Consider the following 22,988-nt stretch of genomic DNA (forward strand, 5'->3'; position numbering starts at 1 on the left):
GTTCGTTATTTTAATTGTACAATAAAATACCTAAAATATAGTATTTTATCAGTTTTTATCAAATCTTAAACTTTATTTTTATTTATATTTTTATTAAGAATTCATACTCGTACGTGGTTTGGAACGATGCGGACTGAAGTTTTTCGGGGGTCTATTATAAACCGTGAATATACTGTTGAATGTCGTTTTAACTTTTTTTTGTCTGTTTCTTTTTTGCTAACAGTGTGAAAGGGACAGAGATAATAGAACCCAAGTATTTCGAACTTTTATTAGACCCCGCATGTTGAAATGACATTTGACTATAAAGGTCACTTGAATGTCATTTTGTCTCACTCAGTGAGCAAAATCGCATTTTGCTCACTGTTTTTAGGAATCAAAGTACCCTTGTTCGAGCTGCTGAGGTGAAAAAAAACATATCTATGGTTCACTTATTTGTCTGAGATGACATTTACGAAGTATCGAAAAAGTGCCAAAAAGATACTGCGTGTATGCACAAATGCTTTTTTGGGGAATAGACTAAAGACTTGTCTTGCCAACTATAAGGTAGGGTTTTAAAGGTGTGTGCACGACCCTTTAAATGACAAATAAAAGTACGGGAGTAAAAAAAATATTTTTTGACATCGTTTGTAGCACAATAGAATAACACCATTATTTCATCGTCATCGGAGGGTAGTATTGTGCGCACACCACAAGGTTTATATTGGCAATAGAAAAAACAAATATTTACAGCCGGGGAATGAAAGCCCCGTTTCGATTAGAACCGTCTCTTTCAACACAAGGACCGATTGCATGTATTCTCAAATGGGATTTGTTTACAATTTTACATACATACATGATTCTATTAGGCGAAAACGTGATGTTTGAGGGAAAATGGCGCTAGAAACACAAAAATAGCTTTCCCTAGTAAACATATTATTAAATATATCAGATGTCACAAAAAACATTATAATATAAAGTTGAGTTTAAAAAAATATGGATACCTGAAAAGTCTATGTTAAGATTGTTAAGGAATATTTCCGTACACGGCGGGAAGAAGTTGATAACTCGCGGGAAAAAACGGAAGAAATTGGAACCTTATGCAATTTAATTTTAAGTTCAAATTTCTTCAATAAAATATCTCGAGTTATCAACTTCTTCCCGCCGTGTACCGATTTATTATTATGAATAGGAACATTTATGATTATTTATATTATTTTTTTACGATTGCTTTTCACCTACCTTTACTCCACTAAGTATACACAATCTTGGCATCTTTAACCCATATTAAGTTAACAATGTTCATTCCCATTTTTGTTTTAAAGTAGAGTAAATAAAAAAATAAAAAAATCGTTTATTCAGATGAAATAAACCCTAACATACATATTTTTTTCTTCTGCCAAACTGCAGGACCGTTTGTTGGCACCATTTTAAACCAGCTGACATAATATTTCAACGTAAGTATTTAACGAATGGAAACGAATGGATTCATTCAAAGGAATGAACCATTCGGTTAAGCTGCATAGTCATCGTTCATGTGGAAATGACTCGAATAGTGCAAATTAACGAATGCATTCGAATCTGTTCATTAACTATGGTAATTCGTGATCAATGCATCATAATTTTAATTATGATTAATACTTTGACATGATAATAAAGTAGGGCAAAAAATATTTTATTCTTTTGTTCATCTCTACATATAAGTAATGTTTAGGATTACGAAGAGGTATGCTCTATATGCTACTATTATACATCTCACACATTTAACAATTATACATTTTAATAGGTCATCATTTGATACTTAGGGCCAGTTGCACCGACCACAATCGTACTGATCAACGTAACGCAGCAGAGAACTATGTAACTTCCCGTATAATAAAATTTAGCGAACGTTATAATGGTGGTAGATGGTTTAGTGCAACTGACTCTTTACTAGGTGTATTCAGTAGGTAGGTACTTATTTACTTAGTTTGAATGTACCTATACTTAAACACAATTTATGAAAATATTATGAATCAATATTTTGCCAATACAAGTAATTGCCAATGACAATCAACAAAGCTCGCAATGGAATATCGCTGTCACAAAACATATCTAAAGATTCAATTCAGACGGTATGGTTGCAATAAACGTTGGTGTCTCCCCAGGGGACGAAGATACGAATATAAATACAACAATAAAGCCACAGGAATAATATTAACATACGACATGTTTAACGGGGATCCGCTGAATCCGCTTTTAAAGCCACCGCCTAATGTGGCCGGTTCGAGATTAGATCCTTTGTACGCGTATGAGAGGTAGATTTTGTGTTTTTGACGTGACTGTTATACTGTAGTAAGTATTCTATTTTGACGTACAGTCCGAATTAAAAATAGGGGATAAAACATGTACCAAAAGTCTGCCATTCCCTAAAGAAAAGTTTTGCAAACATGTGTACATTTGGGTTTGAAAAATATCTTCCACACTGTGTTCTACATAAAAAAATAGTCAGCCTATCCTGAGTCATATAGCCTGATATGTGATCTCGGGATTTGCAAAAAGACTTAGTAAAACATACTCTTAATCATACGCCGTTATTTTTAAATATTGAGAAGGCAAATAAAACCCAAAAGGATAAATTAGTGAGATACCCTCCGATTTACCTTCGCTAACCAAATTAACCTTTCGTATGTGTGTGGTGGTCAAAAATCAGGGGTTAAACCTCGGTTGTTTTGTAAGTATAGAGCAGAAAATATCGTTCTCGAAAAAAATTTGATGATCAAAAATTCTAAAAGTTGTATTATGAAATTAAATAATAATGTAGGTCAAACTTATACCACTTTGTGCTTCAGAATGGCTAGCTATCTTTAAACATTTTAGCATACGGGTCCAGATAAAATATTCAAAACGACCTAGATTTAAACTGTCACAAAGAGGTTTAATTTATTTGACGGAGATTGAGCTTTTATAACTGGGTCTACTTAAAATTAATAGCAATGATTAAAGTATTCTTCTATAGTGATTAGAAAGGGATTTCAGTGATTGTGAATACTTAAGCCAGCTTTTATTGAACGCCAGAGTTTAGACCTAAAATCTATATAAGTATGTACCTAGATTTAAGTCATTAAAATATAGAGTTCATAAAAATCTATTCCGTTTTGCCAGGATCAAACACGGTGAAGGAGTGCGTTAAGTTTAGACTTACTTACAATCGCCTATTTTCCGGTAAACTTACCTGCAAAAAGAAAGAAAATAATTAGTCATGTTATCAATTTTAACAGATATTACCTAATGTCATCTAATGTCAACATTACAAAACATAAGAAACACAGGCAGTTTATCCATTATTTAATCTTTAGCTATATGTATTCTAATCTAAATCTAATCTATATGTAACACTGATTTAAACTTTCACGATTTTTACACATTATTAAATTATACAACCGTTGTATAATTTAATAATCTATATGTAAATACGTCATAATTACAGAACAACTTTAACCATGGGACCCTGAAATGGAGCATCCAATAAGATCTACCTACACATTCATCTCGCAGATTAAGAGTTGAAAAAGCACTTAGTAGTTGTAAGTATTTAATTTACTTAAAAAGCTTTAAATACGACAAACATTTTTTTCTCTTTTAACTGTAGAAATATCAAGCGTCTTTGGTTATAAATTATGAGGTCCTAACCTAGAGGTCACAGTAATAAGACCAACGAGAACTTTACAAGTAATTACAAGCATGCCCTACGCCCCCGAGACAATAAGTTAGAAAAGTTGTTGACATAAATCGCATCGGCCGGGAATTGAATCCGGGACTCCGCTGTACGGAGCAGTTAATTGATGACCGTACTTGGTAACTTCGTGAATGGTATGCGATTTGTGACCCATTTTCGCCTCGAATGGAACAAAGTAGGTGTATAACTACTTACCATTGTTCAGCTTTGAGAAATGCTATGAACGTTACTCGTAAAGTATTCCCTGAGACCTCTCTTGGACTATACAGGGAATACTTTACAGGGTTTTAATACAGGGACTACACAGGGTTTAGATTTTACAATTGGGTATAGTTTTGATGTTATGAAACGCTTTCACACGACTTATAGTGGAATTGGAGCGCACCATTCGAGGAAACCAAGTAGCGCAAGCGATCCTAACATATCAAAACCCTAACATAATTTAAATTCAGAATACCCATATCGCTCCAATAAGCTGTCATCTTTAGGCATTTGCTTGCCTCGGGGTTTTGGGCAGGAATGTTTTACACTAACCAATAAATAGGTAAAAACTGAAATTATTTGCATTTCTTACCACATTTGGAGCTTCACGAAATCATTTCCACGTCCGAAACCCCGGAATATGTTATTTTATTATATTTTTCAGAATATCTTGGTCAATTCAGCGATTTTTTCATGAAGTTTCTAACGTTAAATGTATGATACACACCAAAGCATTAAAAAATAGTTAGGTACTTTATATGGAAACCTCATTCCATATCCATTGATTTTATTTTTTCTAAAGAGTAGGTATAACCGGTTTTTCATGCCAATTTCTACCAAAGAGGAATGAAAGTCCGAGCCTAGTTATAGGCACCCAGATTGCCGGTGTGTGTGAATGGGCTCGTTAGGACAAACTTAATTACTTCTCACGTGTGGCGAGTTCGTTACGGGCCAATCTGTCTCGTTCTGTCTGTCTTTACGTTTTTGACAATACACGTAGATGTAGTATAGTGCCTTGTATTTATTAGTTCTTTTAGTGATTGTATTTTTCTTTATGCTATGGTTTTATGTGCGATACGGAATTAAGATTGCACTTGGTGGTTTCTTTTGCATGTAATCTAAATAGGTACATATAGATAAGTTGGCCCTGATATGTGAGCTCGGGATATGCAAAAAGACTTAGTAAAACATGCTCTTAATCATACGCCGTTGTTTTTAAATATTGAGAAGGCAAATAAAACCCAAAAGGATAAATTAGCGAGATACCCTCCGACTTACCTTCGCTAACCAAATTAACCTTTCGTATGTGTGTGGTGGTCAAAAATCAGGGGTTAAACCTCGGTTGTTCTGTAAATATAGAGCAGAAAATATCGTTCTCGAAAAAAATTTGATGATCAAAAATTCTGTCAGAATCCATGCATAGACAAGAGGATATATAACGTAATGTAATTAGTATTAAGCAGCACTTACCCAAAACGCATTTACCTAACCATAACTATAACATGTAGGTATTCAGTATACATTTGTATGATTTTTTAAAAAGGTCACAGAGTAGTTGTTTTCACTGAAGCTGGCAGTATCCAGGCACTTCATTTCCTAACTAGAAAACTACAAATTGCCAACTCGCTCACCTCCCCACAAGCCAAAATTCCAGAAAACAGCGCTTGTTAAAAACTGGTTCAACAAAGTCCACTGGGAAACCAAACATGTCTGTTGTGAAACTATATCTTGGTGCACTTTGTAATAAAGTCCAATTTTATATGAAGCGGTGTTTAGTGCTAAATAAAATACTATATGTATACCTACTAAATAAAGGCTAGGTCATATAAAGTAAGTGCCTATTTATACCGATATTATTATTATCTTCAGAGATTTTTTTCTTACTTTTCATCCTAGCTGTGAAGATATAATATTTCACGATAATCTTAGTTTCGACTGAGTTACCTAACCGACAGGTGTGAACCGTGGCATTGCATGGAATGTAAGTGTTTGTATGAAACCTGTTTATTCCCACGTGGAGGTAATAACGTCCTCTTTAAGCCGGTGAAACGGCGCAGGTGACGTGGTACGCTTTATTAAATAAAATATTGTGTCTCATATGAATGCGCATATTTAAAGATTTTTACATTTTATTGTCCTACCTTGTCCTACGTCATGGGTTAATTGCGAATGAAATCGACATTGCTTTGAAGATCTTGTACCGTCACTTAGTTATTATGGCTATACATATATATATTATGGATAACAATCACTATCGTAGCATATTCTACGTCGGTTTTAACTTCCTGTTATATAACAAAATTTTAATTCTACAAAAAAGTTGTTATGTTACGGACTGGTATTAAGGACAAGTTAAAGTGTACCCTGATACTCCATTCAATAGAATACCCACTTATACTTATTAGACACCAAATCTTTTAGTGTGTACGTTAGAATCAAAAAGATAGTGACGGTCAGTTAACAAATATATTTGGCTACTAGCCGTCAGTATTTATTTAATGCTGACCTTTACACACGTAAATAAATGGAAGTTCTCGCTACACATGTTACTCGTACATTTTTAATGTTTTACTTTAATATAATTCAGTATGTTCGCTCTCTTACCTAAGTTTTGTATGAAAACAATATCCACTGGTTGTACAGTAACAGTAGAATGAATGTAAATTATCCTCGAACTCAATAAAGTCTGTTCCAACCAAGCAACGTTCAGAAATGTTCCACATTTCACTATCATCTCCTTTATACCTTGAAGATTTCATTGCTTTGCGAGCACGCAGGTAACGTAGGTACGGTTAGGTAACATAACTAACATAGTAACGTGAGTTTCTCGTGAGTCGTCCCGATACCTTTTTATTTATTCGTTTGGCATTTGTCAATGTACAATTGTCATCTTGGATCTTGGCTAGGCCTCCATATCTTTTTCCCATCATTCGCTGGCGCATCTCGCGCGTAATGGTGCCAGCCGGGCTAGCATATGATTGACGCGACAGTATTATCTCGCAGCGAGATAGACTACCCGTCCCTCTTTTATTAACGTAGTTAGAAAAAGACCGGTAGTCTTTCTCGCCGCGAGATACTGTCGCGCCAATCATGTGCTAGGGATGCTGCTTTTTAGGGTTCCGTACCCAAAGGGTAAAAACGGGACCCTATTACTAAGACTCCGCTGTCCGTCCGTCCGTCCGTCTGTCACCAGGCTGTATCTCACGAACCGTGATAGCTAGACAGTTGAAATTTTCACAGATGATGTATTTCTGTTGCCGCTATAACAACAAATACTAAAAACAGAATAAAATAAAGATTTAAGTGGGGCTCCCATACAACAAACGTGATTTTTGACCGAAGTTAAGCAACGTCGGGCGGGGTCAGTACTTGGATGGGTGACCGTTTTTTTGCTTGTTTTGCTCTATTTTTTGTTGATGGTGCGGAACCCTCCGTGCGCGAGTCCGACTCGCACTTGGCCGGTTTTTAATTGATACAGAGTTGCGTTTCTTTTGTTTCGTTCGATTTTTAAATAAAAGAAACTAAATCATATTTTCTTCGCTGTCTTTCCTTTCTCTATTCATTCACGAGCTGATTAGATGACGTAATCGTAATAATGTGTACCTATGATTGTTAGTTGTAACAATTATATAGCTACCAAGACATATCATAATGCCATGCGACTAAAATAATATATGTAATGGCATTTGAATAAATAGAGCTTAAGTTTAATAAGATATGAAGCTAAAATTGTAGGTACAGTGACGCCACGGACAAAAATGCTAAAATGCAACTTTGTGTAGATATTGATAGTCTTTATTATTTACCTGTCTCCTGTAAACTACGCTTGACTAAATTAATCTCGGAGGTAAAGTCTAGCAGACTGTAAACCTTGCTAATGCTCGTACATTCATAAACGTCCAAAAGTAAAATATTACCTGTGGGAAATATGAATACCTATACATAAGTCCTAGAACTCTAATTAGGTACCTAGCTAACTTCTTACAAACTTGATAATATAAAAATCAGTTTAATTTCCACCGACTTCTATAAATGAAAAACTCCAATCGAATCTAATATAGAACCAAAGTTTCTGGTCAAAGTCAAATGAGGAGAAAACGATTTCTGCTCCCTCTTAGGTTAGAAACTTTAGTTTAAAAAAAGTCACGTTAAGAAGAATTGAGCGGATAATTTTTTTAAACCTGCTTCGGTCTTCCATGAAAAAAAATCGCCGACCGAACCCCAATCACAAATGAAAACAGCTAACGTGGAAACGATTAATTGTTTCAAACTCTTTCAGTAACAACTGGACCTAGATTGTCGGATCAAAAGTGTAAGTAGATAAAAAAAATGTAAATTAACACTCGAACCTCGTCACCGCCATATAATCGAATGGCCCTAATTTAAAACGACATTCTGAAATAACATTTCACATCGTCGTGTCTTTACACCCTGTATTAATATACAGTTTCAGACATAATTGTCTGAAACTAGTTTTCGACGCTAGAAATTGTAATAAGTACTGAGAAAATAGAGCAAAACCTTCTTCTATTTACTGAATTTACATATGTACATACCAAACTTCTAGTCGCTCTATTTTTTTTATCATAACAGTTTTTAACAACAAAAACTAGCACCAGACAAGGGGCCCGATTCGGATTTTGAAATAGACATCTATAAGATATCTTTTAGTCCCCACCAAGATACGATAACCATATGTTTAAGATCTAACCTGTCAAATTTGACATTTGCACGATTCTGGAGATACTCTTGAACGATTTCCACAAGATATGGCTTAGAGATCTAATTCACATCTATTAGATATCTAACTCTATCTAACGTAAAAGTGACATTGGTTGCCCGAATTGCGCTGCAAAAGAGAACTACATAGTAGAAGTCTAAACTATAACGTATCTAGAATAGATCTAGTACGTGTCGTCTCTTGTGATTAAGTTCGAATACGGCAGAAGTAATCATGTCGAGTTTCATGTAAATTAAGCATGTCGTTGTAAAATAAAAGCGTGACTTTAATTTTTGGCGACGTTTTCGTGTGACCCTTAAAACGATATAAAAAGAGCCGAAATTCTATCCCTTAGAGGACTCTGAAGGTAGAGTTGACACTTCACCCAGTTCTCCCGAGTGCACATTCGGAGCAAACCTCATTAGGACACGAAGTAAATCTTGCTTCTTTTGGATCTCACAAGATTTGCTCCGAGATCTCATCCGTAAAGTTATAAGTGTAGGTATTTGATAAGTAATATCCTTCCCTTAATTTGTATTTGCTTTGAATGGGCAAAGAAATAAATAAATAGACAACATATCCGAAGGTACATATTATTAAAGGTACAATATATATAGTTTAATTACGATAAGTACTAAAAGTTTTGCCTATTTTAACCCTTTATCAGACTGAGCAAGATATATTTCCCACACACGGCGCTTCAAACATGTGCTTTTTTCAATGATTACTTATGACTGACAAAAGATTGTAACTTTTTTTATAAAACAAAATTTAAAATAAAAATAAAATTTTATATATATTAAAATAAATTAAATAAATAAAGTGTTAAATCAGTAAGGCAAAGTTAGAACCAATAATTCACATTTAATCATTGCTACTTGAAATATGTTTTTACAAAGATCTGATTAAAGTTAACCTTTATTTGACTGATAGAAGTTTTTTCGGAAATCGCGCATAAAAAATGTATTTATTCCTTCATAAAAATAGTTGGTGAAGAATATTTTTTACACAAAATCTTTTTAGTTAAAGTCTATTTTTTTATTCGGTAGACTAAAATGACAGTTAATAGTATGAACATGAAATGACATTTCATACTATTAACTGTCATTTCAGTCTACTGAATAAAAAAATAGACTTTAAGTATAATAATAATAAGAATCGAGAACTAATAAATGTCACTTATGAAATGTAGAATAAACTGAGAATAAAGTTTTCTCTTTAGAGTTTGAATCCGACTGATTATAACGTTTATAACCTGGAGATATTTTACCTGCGGCCATTTATTTGACAAGCGGCTCCGAAAGACGCGTGTTACGCAAAAGATACATAATTCCTCATACACTTACATACAATAGGATGTACGCTGTGGGTTTAGTTTAATTGCCCGTGAGAAATTTGCTCACAGTTGTAAATTTAAATTAAATAAGGGTCTTAGGTGTGTTAGGTGGGTAGGTGTGAAACGAATTATCATACTTAGAATATTTTATGGAAATACTACGTCTAAATAAACGGTTATAACATAATAAGAATTCATACGGCGACGGTTTCTAGGATTTCTTTTTATTTGATAAAGGAAAGCATTTGACACAATCTGACCTAATTGTAATAATTGCCGATGCAATGCGGTCTAGGGTGGGTCATTCTTAGAGATGTCTATATTCAAGCTCGATTTAAAAAGATCCAAGTTATAAATTCAGTATAAATTAGCTAGTTAATCTAGTTAGCCCAGCCCAACCCAGCTTAGCCCAGGGATCTCTCGAGCAAAATTTTATATCTTTTTTATTTTTAAATTTTACAGTGGGTTAAAATTAATTTGCAAGAATAGAGTTCCACTCCTTAGTCGTTCGCATAATAAACTTATTATTGTAAATATTTTTTCATAATGAGAGGAGGCCTGGGCCATTCTCCGGATTTGTGCCTGCGTCTAAACTCCATCGAATCATACTAAATGTATGAAAAGTTTGACGCAGTGAGGTTGACCGCAGTATGGTATGATAATATGTTTTAAGAAGATCTATAATAACTTGTTAACCATTTCACTAGGCTCGCCATAATTAAACGTCCACCCACTTTACGACACACCCTCTATATTAATTGCGTTCTTACAGCAGAGAAAAACCACTCACAATAAAGGGCGACTGTTAAAGTTTTATTGCGGTACTGGCAGAGATTGGCAAGAGGAGATAAGTTATACGATAGATAACAAACTTGCCGAGGGCGTAGTTGCCTACTCGGTACGAAAAAGCTACGAAATGTGAAATTATACCATATCTTGTCTGATTCTGCTCTATTTTCTATTTTCTATTTGTTCTATTTTCTGTTGTCTATTTTTACCTTCATCTTTGTGTTTGGCAAATAGAGGGAAGCAATTTGTGTAAGGCCCATCACTTGCACCATCCCACTAACCCGGGGTTAAGCGGTTAAACCGTTAACTTAGCGACAAATTACATTGGTAACCATGGTAACTCTAAGTTTAATCGGTTAACCCCGGGTTAGTGGAATGGTGCAAGTGGGTCTATGTAGTATTGTTTCAATTTATGGACAAAATAAAATTAAATTCATACAGATATCCGCTAATTTCGTGAAGCCAATAAGTTAGGCAACATCGCATCCAGCAACATAATGCGACAAACTTTTCAGTTATTATGTCCATATAAATCTTAGCTCTGAAGCATAATAAAACCTTAAATAGCTCCGTTAAAAATATTATTGTAAGAAACAGTTCCAAAACGAATTTCACTTAACCAACGAGTATTAAATCTCCTAATGAAACCTAAAACGTTATGAAAACAGCTAAGTTAAGCTTTTTATTTTTAATCTTGTAGTCTGGAGCTTTAAGAGGCGAGTCGAAACTTTTTTGGATACAATTTTATTACGTCTTAATTTAATTAGACAGCTTTTGTTGATGCGTTTAGTAATAATAAATTATGAACAAAATGAAATCTACTCTTAGATCGAAACTCACTAATTAAATATTTTGAAGCAATACATCTCTGACAGGTTTGTTATTTTATTATTCAATGTACCAACAGCAACACTCTTAACTGTACATCGATGGGCCTTATTACAAAAGGTCCACCGATGTACCTACAGTTAACAGAGTGGGCGATGCTACCAAGTAGGAACATTTTTCAAGCTTAGATAAATCTACATTAGGTACATCCAGTCACATTCGACTTATGTTCCTCGTGATATACACTTTTTGCGAATTTTCATTACCAGCTGAAGAACATTGCTCAAAAACCTGGGAAACAATGTAAAACAATGTTTCAGCCTACAAAGTTTGTTCTGATATTCATGTAACCAGTTTCAGTGCAGTTCTCTCTCAGTGGATCACAATAACGTTTGAAGAATATAGACCTACCTATGTTTCAAATTCCTAGATCCTATCTTTAATAATTTGTATTTGTATAACAATTTTATTATTACCCATCTATATAATTATAGTGGGACTGTTCCATATGCAGGTACTTACAACACATATAACTTACCGTCAGAATAAGAACTCGTCAGAACGCTAAGATAAACAATTTCACTCACAATATAATTGTATGGAAAAAAACGCATGATATCATCCTCTCATTTCAAAACAGGCGAGACAAATCACCAACAATAAAAAAAGTTATCTGTGTGCGGAAATGTTAAATGTGTTTTTTTAAGGTGACAAATATTTTTATGAAGAGATTTTAGGATTTTATGTAGTGGAGTCAATATAAAGTTAAAGTTACATTAATTGCACAGTCAAATGTTTCTACACGGGTGAATTATATATCATATTGAATACCCGGCTGCGAATTAACAACTTGATATCTGTTCCCGTTTTTGAGAAATAACATTTTTTTTATTTTATATTTTATACTACCTAAACAGTAATTTCACACTAGAGATTTTTTGAAGAATGGGCTATGAAGCTTACACGACTACACGGTCAGAATTTCTCCCGGCAATAATATTAATTATAGATTTAATGAAAAAAACAATAACTTTGTAAGTTTTTCATGACCGAGAATATCCCACACTGAGAGAAAAGTTTACTATTGTGGTTAATAGTGTTTGTTTCGATCATGTTTAATTTATCTGCCTGAGGAACTGCTATATTCGCAGAATAGCAGCATGATATTGGAAACAAACAGCAAATAATGTTCTACACAATTAATGGACACTTCTAGTTTTTTGACAGTAAGTGTTCAAGTTATTGAAGAATAACATACTTATTTTTCTCGCAATTATTAAATCAATTTCCAGCATAAAAAGTCAATGAAGTATGCTGTATTTCCAGGCTTCCACAGAGGCCAAGTCAAACTTTGTTTAAGATGTCAAAAAGATATCATTTTGTTATCATTCGCCCAACCGTCTCGCTCGCACCACATACTTCATACATATTTCATCTAGTACGAGTGAAATGCACGCGCGAATGATATAAAATGACATCTTTTATAACAAAGTTCGAATTAGCATCAAGGTATATTAGGAAAATATACCTTATGACTTATGGCATTGCGTTAAGGTTTAATAATTCAATGCATAAAGTGTCTGTGTTTATGTGAAAAATGATAGGTGTCAATTTTTATATCTATTCACAAAACGTTTAGAATACAGGATGCACAGTCAGATATAAATAGACCCTTGAAGTCTTACAACTATCTATGATACTGGATCTCAAGCTTATTTGGTTAGTAAGTACCGTCCACCAAGTTATACTTCGAATAGCCACCCGGACAAATTCCAAAGCTAATTTCGAATTTTAAAATTTGACAATTCACGAGAAGAGTAACGTAACGTCAAAGGATATGTTTGTCCCTTTTCAACGATCCTGTCATCCGATGCTTGAGTAGAGTGAAACTAAAAGAAGCAAATGTCAGCAATTCGTAACGCTTAGTTTTTGTTAGCGTTAGCGCATCGCGACATGAGAACTAGTATGAGCCTGGCCCTCGATTACGTATAATTGCAAGGAAACTTGGGATCAAGTTATCTTAGTCAATTTAGAGCAGTTGGAATTCAACTCATTGTGAAATTTTTGAACGTTTTCAAATAATTTGTTGGATTAAGTAGTAAAAGTGTTACAGTGTGTTATATATTTGTGTCAGAATAATGTGGGAGGAGTGATATGTACTGAAGCATGCAGGTACAGCGTCAATACATATCACTCCTCCCACATTATTCTGGGAACCTGACAACAAAACAGACAATATTTTAGGTATAAGTAATACAATAAACTTATTATACTAATAATCATTTATAGTTAACCCTTTTAGTTCTAGGCCTTAAATTACATCGGCGGGGAACCGGATCCGACTGGTTTTCAGTCTGCTCGTTCTGAGCCAGCTGCTGCTGCTGCGCTCGCGGGCGCAGCCGATGCGAGTCCGCGGGGGACGCGGGCGGTACAGGGCTCGCGGGAGCCGACGCGGGCGCGGGGCCCGGGGGCACAGAGCTTAGCGTTTCAGATTCTAGTACCTGTCGATCCGTTTCCTCTCCCTCTACATTATTATCATCACACTCATAAAAGTCGTTGTCGGATGCAATGTCTAATGGCTCGTTTATATCTTGATCAATATCTTCAATTGCGTCCGGCCTCGACAATGACATAGGTAAGTACGGGGATGAAGGTTGCAACGCCTGTGCCGTCGGTGCCGGAGCCGGAGCGGGCGAAAAGGTCAAAGGGCGCGGGGAAGGCGCGGAAGCGGGCGCGGGCGGCGGCGGCGACTGGTTTGCTTGCACAGCGCTATCTGTCTTATCAGCAACTAACCCACATGAATATCGCAACAGCTGATCGACGTGACGTATACATTTACCGATCTCTCTAACGTCTACAGTAAACATCCTATTTCCGACTTTATTTATTATTGTTCCCACTCGCCATACAGGCTTTTGGGCAACAAAACATCGAACTAAAACAACTTGGCCTACGTCAAATTTACGAGCACCTGCTAAACCAACCTGCTCGTTGTTACTATCGGGTTCTTTGCTAGGTAAAATTAAATCGAGTTTACTGCGTAAATCCCTACCGAACATGAGTTTTGCAGGTGTTTCGTTAGTGCTACAATGGACACTGTTGCGATATTCAAATAAAAAACTCAACAATCGCTCATTAATACCCTCGGTTGACATTTTATTATCGCAACTTTGAATACATTTTATCATTTTCTTAGAAATCTTAGCACAAATTTCGGCCTGGCCATTACTGCAGGGGTGGTAAATCGGTGAGTTTAAATATTTTATCCCATTAACTGCACAAAAATTTCTAAATAAGTCACTATTTATTTTTGGGTCATTATCTGACACTATGGTTTTGGGCAAGCCGAATGTTGAAAATAGGTATTTTAATTTTACAATTAGGGATCTTGACGAGACATCTTTACTCATATGTAAACACTCCAGCCATTTGCTGAATGCATCTACCACGACCAAGTACATCCTTTGCCCAACTTGCACGTAGTCAATATGAAGACGTTCCCAGCATGCGCGCGCGCGAGGCCACGGGAGGGGCGAGCGGGGTGGGGCGGTCCGCAGTTTACTGCATACGGTGCAATTCTGCACAATGCGTTCTATATCGGAGTCCAAACCTGGCCACCAAAGCTTACCGCGCGCAATACTCTTAGTTTTTACGATTCCTAAGTGTCCCCTATGCAATTCCTCTAACATGCGTGCCCTATGAGCCGGAGGGACAACTATTCGATGACCGCGTAAAATACAACCCTTTTCGACTTCTAAATCGGTTTTACATCTGAAATATGGTTGAATATTCTTGCATTTAATTTTACGCGGCCACCCGTTTTTAATGTACTTCATAACAATTTTCATTGTCTTGTCTAAGGCCGTCGCCTCCCTAATATCTTCAAACGATATTGGCAAGGTATTCTCGTCTAAAAAGTTTAAGTATGAACTACCCTCGTCAATGTTTAACTCAGACGGATTCACTACTTTCGGCGGTGCCCTAGAGAAATAGTCAGCCACAACATTTTTTTCACTAGTAATGTAACTAATGACGTAGTTGTAGGCTGATAGGTAAATAGCGTACCGTTGCAAACGCGAGGCAGCCATAACAGATATGCCATTTTTCTTGCCAAATATGGCAAGTAGGGGTCGATGGTCAGTTTTGAGTACAAATGGTTCACTTCGCCCGTATAGGTACTGGTGGAAATGTTTCACTCCGTATACGATGGCTGCGGCTTCTTTGTGGACCTGGCTGTAATTTTTCTCGCTGGGCGTAAGTGCCCGGGAGGCGAAAGCCAGGGGTCGCTCGTGACCTTCCGGCCCAAGCGATATCACGGCACCCAGACCGGCGGGTCCAGCGTCAACACTCAAAACGAGTCGCGCTTCCGGGTCAAAATGAGTAAGGACTCGCCCTGAAGCCATTTCCCGTTTAATAGCGGTGAATGCCTCCTCCTGCTCGGGGCCCCATCTCCATACAGCATCGACCTTAAGTAATTCGTGCAAGGGATTAAGTACACTTGAGGCGCGCGGTATAAACTTCCGATAATAATTTATAAACCCTAAAAACCGCTTTACATCTAAAACATTATTCGGACGCGGGGCATTAACTATTGCATCAATCTTTCTCGGGCATGTTCGAAGGCCGTTTTTGTCAATAACGTAACCTAAATATGTGACGCTCGATTTAAAGAACTCGCACTTATCTTTTTGTAATTTTAAACCGGCATCCTTAATTCGAAACAGAACTTCCCGCAACCTTTCCAAATGAGTCGCCTTATCCGGCCCTGTGATACACACATCATCCAGCCAGATGCTCACTCCGTCTATTCCTACCAGCAGGGTCTCCATTGTTCTCTGAAATATAGCCGGCGCATTGGCCAGACCATATACGAGCCTGGTATATTGAAATAACCCCCGCGTGGTGCTGATGGTAGTGAGCTCCCGGGACTCGTCACTCAATACGAATTGGTTATACGCATTGCTCAAATCCAGCTTTGTATAACGTTCGCCGCCCCCCAATTTCGCAAATACTTCTTCTATGCGCGGCATAGGATATTTGTCAATAATCAAATCTCTGTTTAGTGTTACCGAATAATCGCCTGCAATTTTAATTTTCCCGTTCTCCTTCAAAACCGGAACAATTGGAGTCGCGTACTTCGAAAAGTTCACTGGTACCAGTATACCTAAACCAACAAGACGTTCGAGTTCCTCATCAACTTTATGCTTAAGGGCAAAAGGGACTGGTCGGGGTTTAAAAAAACCTGGTACAACATTTTCCTTAAGGCGAAGTGATATTTTAAATTTATTAAATTTCCCCAACCCCTCGCTAAACAAATCGGCATAAGAATTTAATAACTGTCGAACCTCCCCGGCGTAATGGTCAATGGCTATACTATTATTATTATAATATTCCTCAGTAGTAAATTTAATGCCGAATTTAGCCATAAAATCACGGCCAATTAAGGGCGGACCTCCTTTAGGTATCACATATATCTTAAGTACGTCTTTTATTGAATTGTACTCAGCATTTACTAACAATACACCCATTGGCGTCATTTTATGCCCGTTATAAACACATAATTTAATGTTGCACTCGTGTAACTGAATATGAGAAAAATATTGTTTATAACATTTATCGGAAATCACACTTATTCCAGACCCTGAGTCAAGTTCCATATAAAATTTGTCACCGTTGATTAATACAGTTAAAATAATGGGATCGTAATGTTCATACCTTAAATTGTATAGCGCGCACTCCTCACAGTCCTCGCAAGAAGTTTCCGATTCTCCTCCCTGTGCTTGGATATTGTGAAATCTTAGTTTGCATACTTTCTTTAGGTGTCCCTTAACACCACACTTGCCGCACTTATAACCTTTGTAACGACACGTTTCCGCACTGTGGTTTTTCATGCCGCAAATATTACACCTATTGAAGTCATCGCGTTGATGCCATTTGGAACCCGATGCGACATCCGTAGCACGACCGGCGCCAGCTCCGCCACCGCGACTGGCGCGGCCACGGGCGCCGCCGCGCCCAGGGCTCGCCGCGCTCGCCGCACGGAACACCGGCTCCTCCTTTATCGGCACGTTGCCGATACTGCCAGTTTCGCCTACCATCGCCTGGGCTTGCCTAGCACTAGCCGCTTGCTCTGCGACCTCCAACGCCTTGGAGAACGTAAGGGTCGCCGCGTCTTGTTCAAACAGCTTGTCGCGCTCGGGACCGGAACCCAGACCGAGAACGAAACGGTCCGTCAGCACCGTCTCCAGGGCGGTGCCCAGGTCGCAAAAACTTGCCAACCCGCGTAGCCGCGCCGCCCAGTCTCCTAAAGACTCGTCTGGCTTTTTCGTCGCACTGTAGAACTTCGCCTTATTAGCAAATGAACACTTTTTAATTTTAAAATGTTTATCTAAAACAGCAATAAGTTCGTCATACGTTTTCGCTTCTAAATCACTAGGGTACACGAGATTACGTGCCAAGCGATACGAATCGTCCGAAAGATGCGTTATTAACACTGCACATTTTTTATCGGCTGTAATACTAGTAGCATTTACTTTAAAAAACTGAGTTAATTTCCCCTTAAAAATAGACCACTCTCCGGATTTGTAATCGAAATTAGGCAAAGAACCGAGATAAGACTGCGCCATTTTGTTTTAAATACGTGGGTACTCTCGCGTCGTCGCCAGTGAGGTATCTAGTAAAACAACCGTTCGGACCAATGACTGGTTTATTACTGAAGCATGCAGGTACAGCGTCAATACATATCAGATCTACTTACAAGGCCCTTTCATTTGGTACCCCACATGGTATGTTTAAAAGAAAAATGGTAAAAACTTTGCGTCATAGCAACTACCCTCACCACTTTCGCGCTTGTCATCTCATATATTTGTGTTCAGGATATTATACTGAATGCACTGATACCAAATATACTCATATCCGAGACGACATGAGCGTAATTTTTTCTAGAAGACTTTTCGAGAAAAGGCCAGGCTACAATATCTTTACAGGTTGATTGATACTGAGTGTATTAACACCATGTTCACCCATATCCAAGACGATATGAACGAAAAGTAACCTAAAGCCACCCTACCAACATTTTCGTAACAATGAGAGATTATTTCTTGGAAATAATGTTGTAATATAAACTCCTTGTAGAGCACCTACCTGCGAAGAGATCGTGCTGTCAAAGTTGTTAATGATTTAATATAATATTGTTAATTAACTAAAGTTTTATTAATGCATCATTTCATTTTATACACCGCGGGATTTAATAACCCGAAAGATTTAAATCACGTATTTTTGACGACAGTACGAGTAAATAATGTTATATCAACATGGGTCCAATTATATATTTAAATTAAACTACTATTTCAGTACAAATTAAATCATATTAATTTACCGCTTCTTTGTGAACAAACCTTTATTCAGAGAGTGAGCGAGTTTAATTAATCTCAAGTAGAGAAACAGAGAGCGAGCATGACATTTCATGAATCACTCCGATATCATACGATGCACGGCGAATGCAGTGACATGTGTTCCATGACAAGAAGTGTCAAGTTATGTCTAGGATCATGTTTACGTTGAAATTATTTCAATTGATTGGCACCTCAAAATACCACAAATTGTATCAAAACTTTATTAATTACTACAACAGTAGGTATAGTGCAGTTATTATTGTTGAAACTTTGCGATAAAATCTTTTCCTTTGTGAGGTAACCAAAGCCATTAACCATGATTATATCCGAAAGAAATCATGCCTCTTATTGTTTTAACTCATACTACAGCTGGAAAGGGATGATTACTTGAATGACCTTTTGTTAAAATATCGATCATGCTTATCAGTACGTATTTTAAATTCTCGATGTGTTGATTTATACTGAGTAAAGTAAAATAAACAACTATGTTAAACAATTACGCTTTTTTATTAATTTAATGAATTAGGTTTTCGAAGTGTGTATCACCGTTTTCAGCACAAAGATTTAATTTTAAACGGATTTCATTATTTAGGTTTACAAAAGTGTTCTTTATTTCTTCGGAAGCCGTTCGAATTTTTATTAATAATTCTTCTCCAGAGTTCACTGGTGTTGAGTATTCCTTCCTTATCTTTCAGAGTTCCCCATAGAAAAAAACCAATGGCGTTAAGTCGGGTGACCGGGCGGGCCAGGTTAGGACGTTGCTTCCACGGCCAATCCACCTCTCAGGGTATTGTTCGTCTAGCCAATTTACGAACTTCTAGGCTGAAGTGGGTCCGTCGTGCCGGAAGCACATAGTTCTTCGGGTTTCCAAATCCGTACACAAAGTGAATATCCGCTAAATGAATTTTATTTATTACAGTCAATCAAATTTAAAGATGTTATCTTGCGCATATCTTGTGTGACATATGAAATATGTTATTTTATTGACATCAATTTCGTCATTTTCGTCAAACTGGCCAGTTATCGTAAAGGTAAATAGTTTGTACTCTCGTGATTGAGAACAGAACAAAATTTCGGTAGTGAAACCTTTTGTAGGATATCAAACTTAATTAAGTGAAACTGGCTAATAACCATGTAGTTAGTGCGTCTGCGTGTAAAATTAGTTGGTGGCTACGTCACGCAGTGAGAAACGTTAGAATTGAGATTTTTTTACTTGTGATTTGTTTTAAATAATTAATATCTCTTAAATTAAGGGTTTTTGGACTATGTGTTATATAACTTTATATACTCTAATTAGGCTCTAAAATCGTTGGTTTAAATCTTTCGGGTTATTAAATCCCGCGGTGTATATAACCCTATTACCCTTTGAATGACCTTTTTCACGTTTTCTACAGCAATGCAGTCGACTGCAGCAATTTTGAAGCGCGACATTGCTACCGACTGCATTACTGTGGTAAATGTCAAAATCGAAGTTCCTGTCTGGATTTTGGCGTCCATTAAAAATAAATAATCAAAGGAGGTCATCGATCAAATGGGCCGGAGGACAAGCCATCGTTAACTGGTAGAGAATGCCTTATGGCATTAAGTCCGCCTCTTGTACTATAAGGTTTTTCTTTTGTGCAATAAAGATTAACCACTTTATTCATAAACTTTACGGGCCTGATTTAGTTCAATTATGTTTATCCCTTACTTACAAATACATAAGTTAAAGTGACAGATAAGGACAAACGATTATTACTATTATTAGCTAATTGAGGTTTGTAGCGCGTTTATGAATAACGGGGGTTAAAGAAATAAAATAAATACAGATGATGACAGTAATTATATACGCATTTTATTACGGAAAAAGATTTAATATTGGGTGTAAATGAAACGGGAATTGGAAATATAAAATAAAATGATATTATATTATTCATTTCCGTAAGTCAAACCATCATCTTTATTAGCATTGACATAACGCTCAACTTCGCACAAACCGTATGGTTTTTCACTAAGGAGTGATATATTCTCTTTACGCTAAACTTTATGGTGGATTGACAAGTCTGTATACTTCTTTGGAACTAACTGCCACAGTCTGTCATAGCCATGTCATAGCCTCATAGCTGACATATGTGACGTATAGGAGATACCGCAATGCATGCATGCATTGCGCGTTTTATAGGAGCTTGGCCTGAGGTGTGTTAAGTAAGCGCGCAACGCATACCGATGAAACTGGGTAAGATAGTCATGGGAGAATTAACGGTCGACCGGATCGCGAACTCTCGGCTGTTGAAGCGGAACAATCGTCTGCCGCGAACATTGAAGTGAGACGGAGATATGGAAGTCGATAAAACGTTCTCTACAGTGAATCAGTACCCGCCATTTAGGGTAATTTAAATAGCTTGGATGATTTAATAATGGTTTTATTCCATACAATATTACATATACGTGGGAGATTTTTTGTTGTTACACTAACATGAGAAAGAGATTTGAGAAAGTGAAAAACAAACCCACTGTCCATTTTCTCGAAGCAACGAAAACATTTTCAAAACAAAAATGGTTAATAGTAATTAAATGGATTAATTTACGTGAGAGATTTTTTTGTAGGATATAGTAAATATACAGAGCTTAATTAACATGTAATTGTTATGTACACATAGTTGTTATTTTTATATAAAAAAATATTTTTAATAAAGAAAATTATTGGGAGCTGGTTTTGGTGTCAAGCTGGGAGAAAATATAAATACATAATGAGTATATGTTTGAGAACTGCATATTAAAAAATCTCGAGTGTCGGATTCATGTTTTGATATATTTTTTCTATTTTAATAATAGTTTGGATTTATTAAAACCATGTGACATATTTTGTGGAGATTTTTTTTTAAATATAGTATTTGCAACATAGGTTATCACATCTCAAAAAATCTCTAGTGTGAGAATTCATGTAGAGCTCTCATACATTATGAACTGTGCTGACCCGCCTAATGGTCAAAGCGTGCAACACTGCAATATAAAAAAAATCTTTCCGTGACAAAGCCTCCAAAATCGCTATTGAATTAAACACACTCTATCAAATATGTAAAATGACTTCTCAATCTAAATACTAAAACTTGGTTCTAGCTGACTGATTATATTGTCCAATCAAAACTCTTTGAAGTTTAGCGCTCGTTGTTTACTATAATGTCTTGTTCTGTCCAAGACACGCCGGGTGATTAATTCTTTCCAATGAAAGCCCGCTTTGTGTCAGACCTGATGGAACGCGAAATAAAAATGCAAATGAGACCCCGAAAGTTTATCCCCTGTAAAACGATTAAGGAAATCCGAAGACTTGCGCTCAATCTGAGAACTTAGGTTGACTTGAATGTCGTTTTAATTTTGTGAAGCTATCGCAGTTTCGCTACAAAGGCAAAGTTACCTGCGAAACATTTTAGGAAGTTTGTATCCTAGAAGTCTAAAGTTTCTAGGGAGTTTTGGCCACTTCAGTTGCCGAGTTCGTCTAAGAGTATTTTTATAAATCTACTAAAATGTTCAGTGGAACAGCTCAGTTAAGGGGATCATTGGGTGTATTTTTGACTTAGCTGTGCACTAAAAGAAGATTTTCTTTTCTAGTTGAAATATCAAAGGTAAAAAAAACGTGAAAGTTCAATGTAAAAGACTCAAAGAGCCCACAAATTCCACAATGGTACCTAACTCCCCCCATTAGCGAGTGGAACACGTGTGTCCTCCTACGCTGATTAAATTGATGTTCGGACTTTCAAAAAGCGGCCAAGTGCGATTCGGACTCGCCCATGAAGGGTTCCGTATTAGATCTCGTTCAAACTAGATCTCGTTCAAACCAATTTTCGGTGGAAGTTTACATGGTAATGTACATCATATATTTTTTTTAGTTTTATCATTCTCTTATTTTAGAAGTTACAGGGGGCACGCAAACTATTCTGTTTAGAAAAAAATGATATTAGAAACCTCTATATCATTTTTGAAGACCTATCCATAGATACCCCACACATGGGGCCATATCCATATTACTTGGCAGCACCCGCTTACTCTCTTTGGTAAACACTGCTGAATTGGCACCGTTTCTCTTTGAAACAGAAGTTATTCCGCTTTCATCGCAAGTGAAGAACCTGGGGCTAACAATCGACAGTGGGCTCACATGGGAACCTCAGGTGTCCGACGTAAGTGGTAGAGTAATTAACACGCTAAGAGCACTCTATCCCCATAAACATTTTCTCCCGGTCAGCACAAAAACTCTCCTCGTCCAAGCAC

At 36.7% G+C, this 22,988-nt stretch overlaps 2 protein-coding genes across 3 annotated transcripts in view; both read right to left on the minus strand.

The window, feature by feature from the left end:
- Nucleotides 1–22,988, minus strand: part of LOC134663067 (neurogenic protein big brain) — a 158,881-nt gene that overhangs the window by 78,877 nt on the left and 57,016 nt on the right. The window lies entirely within an intron of this gene.
- LOC134647440 (uncharacterized) lies at nucleotides 13,629–18,080 on the minus strand. Its single transcript, XM_063501788.1, has 3 exons — nucleotides 16,990–18,080; nucleotides 15,512–15,798; nucleotides 13,629–14,137 (listed from the first exon to the last, which is right to left on the minus strand). The coding sequence occupies exons 1-3, from the start codon at nucleotides 17,973–17,975 to the stop codon at nucleotides 13,629–13,631; spliced, it is 1,782 nt and encodes a 593-aa protein (XP_063357858.1). The 5' UTR covers nucleotides 17,976–18,080.

The sequence above is a fragment of the Cydia amplana genome, chromosome 4 (assembly GCF_948474715.1).
Source record: "Cydia amplana chromosome 4, ilCydAmpl1.1, whole genome shotgun sequence".
NCBI classification, from domain to species: domain Eukaryota; kingdom Metazoa; phylum Arthropoda; class Insecta; order Lepidoptera; family Tortricidae; genus Cydia; species Cydia amplana.

Excerpts from the sequence above, each read along its gene's own strand:
- LOC134647440 (XM_063501788.1), bottom strand. The coding sequence starts at position 17,975 with ATGGCGCAGTCTTATCTCGGTTCTTTGCCTAATTTCGATTACAAATCC. Across the intron at positions 15,799-16,989 it reads TATATGGAACTTGACTCAGG|ATGGGGCCCCGAGCAGGAGG; the intron begins GTCTGGAATAAG and ends TGCTGTATGGAG. Across the intron at positions 14,138-15,511 it reads CCAGTACCTATACGGGCGAA|TTGCTGATAAGACAGATAGC; the intron begins GTGAACCATTTG and ends CATGTGGGTTAG.